At 34.0% G+C, this 10,290-nt stretch overlaps 1 protein-coding gene across 7 annotated transcripts in view; it reads right to left on the bottom strand.

Moving 5' to 3' along the window:
- The window catches only part of LOC122813133 (phosphodiesterase 4D interacting protein), a 1,898,306-nt gene that overhangs the window by 43,938 nt on the left and 1,844,078 nt on the right, over positions 1–10,290 (bottom strand). For all 7 annotated transcript variants that reach the window (XM_044085281.1, XM_044085280.1, XM_044085276.1 and 4 more), the window contains one exon: positions 9,696–9,821. In XM_044085281.1, the coding sequence (XP_043941216.1) occupies positions 9,696–9,821 (126 nt within the window). The remainder of the gene's footprint in view (positions 1–9,695; positions 9,822–10,290) is intronic.

Here is a 10,290-nt window from a genome sequence, read left to right as displayed (position 1 = left end):
ACATCTTCACATCCATTAAACTTTTAGCTAGATCTCCCTTTCTTAGTGGTATGAACTTCATACCTCTAGATAGAAGGCTAAAATGTTCATTTTTCAGTTCAGTTCCACTGAAGTTGTATATACTGTAGCCATCGATGATAAACCAACATACATTGTTCTTGTCCTACTTAATCATGTTATCACTTTCCAAGTCGGGGTGAGGGATACTTGAAGTATTTAGTATCTCCCCCTCCCACTTCTCCCTCCCCTCCAAAAATTCTGTTTTTGGTAATAATAGTTATTGTCCATGTTCTTAATTCTTTCAGATCTCCTCAGGGGTGGGGGTTCATTAAAATCATCTAATTCATTCATGCGTTCCCCTATTTGTACTTCATTGTTTTGATCTACCTCGCTCATCTGGTTCGCCCCCACTGGTTCCCAGGTCTTGTAAACATACTTAGGTTTGGGGTAATTCATTTTATTTTTGTATTCATTTAAATCTCTCTCTAACTTCTTCAGTTTCATTTTTAGCAAATCATCACATTTCTCATCAATTTCAGCCATTATGTTGTAATACTTACTTTGTTCAGTAGGAAGAGAGGATGAATTAAATCATCTTTAATACACCCATTTAAAACCTCAATATCCTTATGTAGTTCACATTTCAGTGTATCATTTTCTTTAATCATAGCCTTGAGAATATCCAGTCCACACCTGTTAAATATATCCAACAGTTCATTGTGAAAATCACTATCAGTTCATTATTACAGCAATAACCCACGCCTGGGTGTGGGTAATGCTGGATTTACCCACGGTTGGTGTGGTTTGGTCATGAGGGCGAAGTGTTTTATTGCTATTATGCAATGACATTATTTAAGAAAAAAAAATTACTTTTCTTAAATAATGGCATTGTATAATGCCTCCTTGCTGCCCTTCCACAGCTGTCTGGTATTCCGTGGCAGTTCTGATGTACTGCGCATGCGTATGTCCACGCAGTACATCAGAGCTGTGGGCAAAAGCAACGGAGAAAGCAAGATCTCAGTTGCTTTTTACAAACTGTTTCACTATGTTAAATGAGTTTAACATAGCGAGACAGCTTTAAAAAAAGCAACGGAGAATCTCCGTTTCTTATTTTCAAGCTGTCTAGCTATGTTTAATCCATTTAACATAGCGAGACAGTTTTGAAAAAAAGCAATGGAGAAAGCAAGGTCTCCATTGCTTTTTACAAACTGTCTCACTATGTTAAAGGAGTTTAACATAGCGAGACGGCTTTAAAAAACGCAACGGAGAATCTCCGTTGCTTTTTTTAAAGCTGTCTCGCTATGTTAAACTCGTTTAACATAGCGAGATAGTGTTGCTGTAAAAAAAAGAGTTACAGTTATGGAAAAAGTCTGGGCGACCGGACCTTTTTCCATTACTATAACTCGGATTTACAATGTGCATGCTGACCAATCAGCGTGCACGTTTTTGAATATTAATGGGGGGTTGTTGTATAATAGGGTATTTTCATAACCATAATCTTTTAGGGACAATAACCTCCAAAATACATTGTTTTAGGTATGAGTTCTCAGTATCTAAAGTTCTGTATTTATTTAACAGTTTAGACAGTTTGTGTAATTTAACATTATAAGAATCATTAACTGGTGTAGGTTCAAATGTTTTGGATGTGAATTTACTAGTAAAACTAACCTGCAACCAGTCCTTCACATCTGTTGTTATTAGTTTGCACAGGTATCTGATTAGTTCATTTGTCTTTTTCCTTTAACCCTTTTGCCAGTGCTGCCGAGAATGTCCGTTGTTGTTGGCCTAAAGGTATAGTATGTCTTAAACACAACCACGTGTTCAGAAAAAAATCTATGTGGGATACAAAAACTTCCTTTCAATGTCTCCCATATATAAAGTGCCATAAGTTGGGGCAAAGGATGCCTCCATAGCTGTAACCTTCACCTGCAAAAAAAAATCTTCATCTTCAAAACGAAAGTAATTGTGCGTCAAACAAAATCCCACAAGGGAAATCAAAAATGACATATGGGGTCCCATGCCCAACATATTTTCTATTGCCTTAGGTACCATGTTGTATATTTGTGTACAGTGAATTTATATCCGTCGCCCAATAAAAATCATCGTGCCAAGTGAGCCCTTCTAAGCAATCTAATAGTTGTTGAGTATTACTTATATGAACAGGTACCATACGCAACCATTTTTTAAGTTGAGAATACAAAACATGTCCACATTCTGTAAATAAGAGCCTACACCTGAAATGACTGATCTACACTGAGAATTTTGCAAATTCATATGTACCTTGGGAACAGCATAAAAGATCTGGTCAATTGGATATTAATGTTTCTATCAGAAACATAAAAAAAAAAGGCCTTTCCCCTAGGAGGCAACTGGGTTGTCCATTAATTTCACATACTCCATCTCATCGGCCAACAAATTATGTACCATAATAAAATAATTGGCCTTACTCATGACTACCCAATTGTCACCCTTACCTGTTTGTTTGAATACATAATTGTGCCTAAATTCACAAAGCTGCTGTAAGGTTAACAACTCAACCTTATACACAGTATGCCTTTTGAGAATGGAAATATTTTCCAAACACATGCTCCCACATTTTTAGACATCACATGTTCAAACAAGCTAATTGCAGGAGAATTCTTTGATGGTGTGAAAGAACTAATACATGGTGGGGGGACATTCAATGTCCCATAACCCGTACAAAAGCTTCTACTATCATTTAAGTCACCACAATATTCATCAAACATTTCATTACATCTCAAAGTTGGCTGATTGATTACTTTTAAATGGGTTCTTACCTGTATAAAAACAGTTCATTAAAGTTTGATGTCATATCCTGTGAAGGTGAATAGCCAAGGTACCAGATTGGTATTAAAAAAGCTAGATGCTTACTGAGCAGCTTGAATTCTTCTTTTTTTTAACAAAAGTCTGCTTTCCTGTTATTAGGCAGGGGATGTTCAGATGCATCCCTTTAGTGGATTCAGCAGAAACTACTGAGGGACCTGCTTTAGGGTTTTTGTAAATGTACTTGTGGGAGCCAAGCACTCTGTAAAGCTGGTCAGGCTTTCTAGGAACAGATGACAGGGAATCTGATGTCACAGCTACTGATCTAAGTGAAGGTAAACTCAGTAATACTCTACAGTGAGACTAAGCTTGAGAGAATTGTCTGCTTTCCCAATGAACTTCCTCCTTCATTTTATGAAAGGTAATCCCCCCCTAAAGAGAGGTCCTCTGGGAGAGAGGCAGATGAGACATAAATCTGAGTCTGGATAAGGTTGAGTTGGAAGTTGCTTAGAGTAGGACAATTCCTCTTCATCCTCAGAGTCTGAAGATTATAAATCTTCTTAAAAAGCCATCTTCCTAGGCCTCTTGGATGGGGAGTCTTTAGGGATAGTGGACTGAGTGTGGCTGCATTACACAGATTCATGAAGGCCACAATCTCCTGGGCAATTTTTAAGAGGTCTTGTGCTTTGGTTTGAGCTGAAATGACACAGGGCTGAGGACACAGAAGAGTAAGGCGGATGGTTCTTTTTGGTTTAGGTATCTGTTTTATCAAAGTAACAGTCTGCAATATCAGTCTGGGTTTCCAAGGCTTAGGAAGGTTGGATGTTGCCCTCATAACCTGCAATATAACTGTCAGTAGCTGGGACCTGCAAAGCGATCTCAGATCTGACTGATGTTGGTGTCACGGAAAGAGTGAGCAGTAGGCCTGGAATCATGGTGGCCTCCTGGGGGGTTGTGTCACAGGGTACAGGCCTAGAACTCAACTGACCAGGGAGCTGTGTCTCAACTGAGTCATCAGTAGACTTAGTAGCATGGGCTTAGACATTGACTGTGTCTCTGGTATCTTTTACTTTGTATTTTTTTTTTTAGTTGTGCTTTTTTCAGAATAATGCTGGCAGAAGTTGGAGATTGTGAAGCTGTAGTGGGAACCAAAATGGAAAACTCTATGTAATTGTCTAGAACTTCAGCCCTGAATTTAAGGTTGCAGATGTCTTCAAAAATGTCACTTGGAATTTAGCGCAATTATGACAATTAGGAGAGGTCATGCTGAGGCCCCAAACAGAACAGACACGAGTGAAAATCTTTATGTAGAATTTGCTTCCCACACTTCAAACAATTATTAACCTTTTGAAACATTAACCTAGAAGAGAAAAATCTCCAACGGAGTACTTATCAGACAGAAGGAAAGAAGAATCTCTGTAAAAAAAAAATGAGCTGATCAATGGACTGTGAATGTGCTGTATACAATGTGAAGGGTTTCGGACTGCATGGCAGGAAAGAACTGAACATGGTTCAGACGGACAATCTCCTTATACCATGATGTTCAGATGTCAGTCTTTGGATGTCCATTGGCTAGGGATGATATAAAAAAAAGACTTGGGAAATTGGGCGTGTTGTAGGGCTCTGCATGGCAGGAATACACAGTAATCAGTAAAGTAACACTGACTATGAACAACATCTGAAATATCAAACAATCAAAGTTAGGTGATAAAATAGGTGCTACAAAGTACTAGTATGGACACAAAAATAAATAAAAACGTTTGTGTGTTTTTTGTATTCTGTTGCATGATAACTCTGCAGCTGGCAGTCTTTTGCAATGTAAATGGCATTAAAGTGAATCTTGCTGGGTGGAAGCAAAAGCAGGTAAACAGATAACTAAGGAGGCAAATAACATAAATTTGGCTGATGTCATACACCAGAACCTCATTAAAGCTGATGTCATACACCATTGACTCCATCTCATATAGGAAGGTACAAGGCAATCTGAGGGGAACGTGATTGCATTTGGTAAAATGGTTAGTGAGGAAAACAAGTGGCAAGAGGGTAAAACACAGGAAAAACATTGAGGAAGGCATTATCAAACAAAGAGCTGTGAAAAGTGGTGTTCTACAGGGATCAGTTCTAGGAAACATTGTTTTCACTATGCCCATATCTGACATCAAATCTCACAAACAGAACAGAGCTAATTTCTTCTCAAACATCACCAAGATGAAGCCACAATGAGAGCAAAAATGGGGAAAAAGGGGCTGTGGATGGAAGGATGAATGGTGTTTGCACAAAACCCAGTGCAATAATTGTATCAAATTATTGTGCCTTTGAGTATACAGGCCCTCTGACAGTGTATCATACCCAGCAACAAGATGTGTGACTGTTTCCACTTCTTTTTTTTACAGAACCTGCATTTGTCTGTTTCTTCCAGCCTTTCAATTTATTTTTAAACCAGTGTGTTGGTAGTTCTCTGTCCTGGGTTGCCATCATTAGCCTTTCATCTTTTGGTTTCAAGGCACCTGTTCTTAAACATTTCTGCATCACATCTTGGTCGACATGAGGTCTCTGTACTTGCTACTATATTTTTGGCTTTTCTAGCTTTCCTTCCTTCTCATCTGATCCCTTTCCTTATATTCTTTTCTTTGTTGTCACATTCACTTGTTTGCTTTCTGTATACATCTGATGTGATTTCCATTCCCTCTTGATACCAAAATGTTTCTGCTAAACTGAGCAAAGATGTCATCTTAGAGGACTTCTCACGTTTTAAAACTTCACTATGGTTGCATTTGATGAGGTCCGTAGATATGTATGCAGCCTCATAATTGCAGATCTACACATGTAATCAATTTCTTTGAGGCCCATACCTCCTTCAGAATGAGGAATACATAATATTGCAATACACTGATTTTTATGTATCATTTGATAAGCATGAATCATTCTTTTCTTGTTTTAATGTACCAATCCAGTACTTTTTCGGAACAGTCAATCACCCCAAAACTATAAGTTAGAACTGGAAGAGCAAATTGATTTATAGCTTGGACTTTACTCCTAGATGCTCAAGGCAGTTTTCAATATTAGTTTTAGCCTTCTGAAGTATTCATTACTGAGATTTATTTTCATTTGTTCAAGTTTTACTGTCAGTCCTTCATCTATTTTCAAATATTTATACTCTCTCTCCTGTTCAAGTTTATTTATGTCACACTCTTGTCCCAGGTTATTTTCTTGGTGCTGCAGCTTACCTGTTTAATGTTTCTTTTGCTCTTTTATCAAGACCCAAATGTCATTCTTATATCAGCTGACAAATTTTTAACCACTTGTAGTTCATGTTTTCAACTCCTCATCTGATGAGCAATACAGTTTTTAGCCATCCACAAAAAGTAGATGAGAAATGCACGGGGTGTTAAGTTTGATGGTAAAATAAGTTAAACAAGTAATACACATTTATTAACTCTTACCAGATCCATGGAATTGGAGCAAAGTTTCTAAAAAATATTTAGAAATCATAACTTTTTTATGAAAGGTGAGGTAATTATAGCAAGATATTTTGTTTATCGGAGAAAGACACTACTACTAACAGAAAATCTAGACTATTATCAGTTGTAAGACACTTTAATCACTTTATCAATACAATGAATAAGAGAAACATTTATGATTTAAGACTATCTAAATCTCTTAACTGTAAGCACCCAAATCAATACAGACAAGGTTTTTACTTCTAATAGCGTATACTCTAAAACTAAAGATGTGTTCTTTCCTGTCCACTGACTGACCACAAAGCAATTACTTTTAATCTCACATTGAAGGCAAATAATTTAATATTATGTAAAGACTTCCTGCTTATAGAATTAAAATTAAGGGCTTTAAAGACTGGTTTATTAATGAAATTAAGACCTTTTTAGAATTTAATAATAATGAAGACGTTACTGAGATCATTCTTTGGGATTCTTTGAAACCTTATTTAAACTGTAAAATTAAAAACTGGTATGCTTGTAAAAGAAGAGTGTGGGACAGAAAATTGAAAGAGTTACAGACTAAGATATATATTTTAAAGCTACAAATTAAATCAAATGATAAAGGTAATAATCTAGAATGATAAACTTTAAATTAAAAATATGTGGATATTCTTAGTCATAACATTTCAGTAAACTTGGAAAATAAAGTCTTAAAAGTTTACACAGATTAGCCATTAGATCAAAGAAAATGAATAATTTAAACCACATTAAGGAAATATATAAATATGAAAGTAAAAATAAAAACATTACTTTTTATAAAGATATATTAGAATGTTTTAGGGATCATTATGAGCAAATAAATAATAATAATAATAGTAATTTGATAAAGAGTAATAGTCTTTTAAACTTTCTGAAAGAAAACATTAACTATAAGCTAACTAAAGAGCAAACAAATAGTATCAATAACCTTTTTTGCTTAAGGAAATTAAAGATCAAATTAAAAATCTTGCAATTAATAAAGCTCTGGGTTTGGATGGAATAATTCCAGAACTTTATAAATTATTACCAGATAATATATTAAAGATTTTGTTTAAAGCATTTAATGATATTAAATATACGCCAAATGTTCCCCATCTTGGAGATGTTTGCTTGTTTCACCTATATTAAAACAAGACAGAGGCAATAAATTTTGTTCTTCATATCAAACCATTTCAGTTCTAAATACAAATTATAAAATGCTTATGTTAATACTGGCAAAGTGATTATTACTTTGTCAGGAATTATTAATAGTGATCAAACAGGATTTAAATTAAACAGAAAAGTTTATGATAACATTACTAGACCTAATACTTTAATAGATTTTGCAAACAAAAAAAGAAATTTCAATTATATGTTTAAATTTAGACAAAGTGTTTGATTCTGCAAATGTTAATTACTTGTTTAAAGTTCTTGAAGAATATACCTTTTCAGTATAACAATGCATCTGCATTTATCAAAATGTGTTCTACTCAGTCAAATCATTTAGATTTTTAAAGGGTACAAAACAAGGATGTCTGCTTTCTCCATTCTGCAAATCATGTAACATCAAATAAAAATATAAAATGTTTTTCAACAGATGAAAATTATTCTTACATCATATAATTACTTGCAAATGATATATTATTAACTGTTGGTAATATTAATTCAATACAGTTAAAACCATGGAATGTTTTGAAGAGATTTCTAAATTGAAGTTTAATCATAGCAAAAATAATACTTTGTTAATTAACAAAGATTTTAATTCAAATCTTAAAATGTATAGTAATTTTAATTGGGATAATAATCAAATTATATATTTGGGAGTTACTATAACTTCAAGTAGTAAAGAACTAGTGATAGTAAATTATGCAAATATAATTAACATGATAACACAACTAATTTCAAGCTGGAACAAACTAATCTTTACTATGGAAAATAGGCTTATGTTAATAAAAATGGTAATATTGCCTAAAATTTTGTTTTATATTTAGTCTTTAATCTTATCCCCAAATAAAAGCTTTCTTTAAGAAAATAAACTCTATGTTACTTAATTTTTTATGGTTCGCCAATAAACATAGGATTTCATTACAATGACATATGAAAAGTTAGGAAGATGGTAGTAGTAGTTTTCCTATTTTTGATTTGTATATAAAATCAGCTAGGATCCAAATTATAGCTCAATGGTTAAATAATTCATATGATTCTAAATGGAAATGAATACAAGAAAAAATATTATTAAGCAATAATAAATTATTTGTTGATCTGCATATACAAACTGTATTTAATAAATTCTATTGGATCTTAAAAGAGTATTGTATGAGTAGTGGAAATATTTTTTTCTCTATCCCATTGATTAATTACATTTTATCAACATTTATGGGATATGTAAATAATACTTATAAAATAAAAAGCCTTGTTTTTTATTATTTCACATCGCATCCACTATTGATTAACCACTCATAATTTAGGTAAAATGTTAGATTTTAAACACAGTAGTTTAATATTTTGGCATCCATTCACAAATAGTAATAAAATATATTCAGCAGAATATTTATTAGCCAGATATAATTTAAGACAGGATAATTGGATGAGTTTGCAAAGTTGTAAGGATTTTGTAAATGATAAAATAAAAGTCCTCAGATTTACGTGTGAAAAAAGTCCCCAAAATACTAGAATTTTTATTTAACATTAATAGTAATTTAAGTAACAATAGGTCATACTTATCAAAAAATTTCTTTTGTAGAAATAAAATGTTGAGATTACTCTAAAAGAATTAATAATGAAGAGTTTTTTGATGTGAATAAAATATTACTACAAAAATTGATGAACACAACTTCATCTTCACTGTACTGGAAATTATTTATTTGAAATATTTGCATAGAACTTTTATAATTCCTCATAAGGTTGTAGTAACAAAATATCAAATGTTAACTGTTGGAGATGTGATGATAATATAGATGCAGACTGGTTACATATGATGCTGGAATATAAAATGATCTCTCTGTTCTGGAAGGAGTTTTAAAGGGCAACAAGAAAAGAAAAGAAAACAAGACAAATAATGTGTTGTGCAAAGAACCAGAGCAGCAAAAAGAAAGATAAAAAGTACAACGTTCTCAGAAGCATGGGTTTTTCAGCCTTTCCCTACTCTCTGGAACATGCTCAAAATTTGCTTTAACTCACTGTCTATATTCCTAAGCCTACTTGAGTCCTACTAATGTTGTTTATACAGCTTCTAGATAAATATCACACTTTATGAGGTAAATATTCATCAGCTATAAATATGACCTTCCTTTTATGATAATACCTTGTTATTAAAAAAATTCAGCACTACTTGTTAAGACTGCCCCTGTCTGGTGCATCTGACAGAGGCAGAGTATAACACCGGTACAACATTGGTTTTATAAATTGTATAGTAGTACATTTAGTAGCTTTATGGCACCGCAGTCATCTTACCCATTTGTGTCTGCAACAGGGAATCTTCCATTGCCAGCTCAGCAAACGAGGGGGTAGAAGAGGAGCATGCTGGAAAGGCAGAGGTGAATGGACCTGTATCACGCACTGGTGGAGAGGGTACTGAATCTACAAAATGCAAAATGATGCACAAGGTTACAGAAAGAGGACATCTCTAATTATTCATGCAGGAATATAGTTACTGAACCAAGGTCACAAAGCATGCATGTCTACAGTAGGACCATTCTGGAAGAATCCTATGCAGTTCTATTTATCATTTTAAAAGAGCCTGTCCACCCAAGTCTGACAAAACCTTCTGATCATCTCTACACCTATAAATACTTGCAAGCTGCTATAAACTTCAGAAACAAGACCCCCAAATCCATGTTCCTTCTATTCTTATATGATGGCTACATTCAGTATTAGAATACTTTTCAGCTTGTGTAAACCAATTCAGTCCAGTGCAATGAACAAAATACATCTGGACTCCCTTATACTTGCTGAAAATAAGCCAAGATTCTCAGCAGTGCTTCCTAAGAAAAGACTACCAAAGTGGCAGCAAAGAAAAACACAAATCCTTAAAGTTTCTGGGTGTGGA

This window comes from Protopterus annectens, chromosome 10.part0, assembly GCF_019279795.1.
Source record: "Protopterus annectens isolate FY-2018-M chromosome 10.part0, PAN1.0, whole genome shotgun sequence".
Taxonomy (NCBI): domain Eukaryota; kingdom Metazoa; phylum Chordata; order Ceratodontiformes; family Protopteridae; genus Protopterus; species Protopterus annectens.
This window is presented reverse-complemented; position numbering and strand designations above follow the sequence as displayed.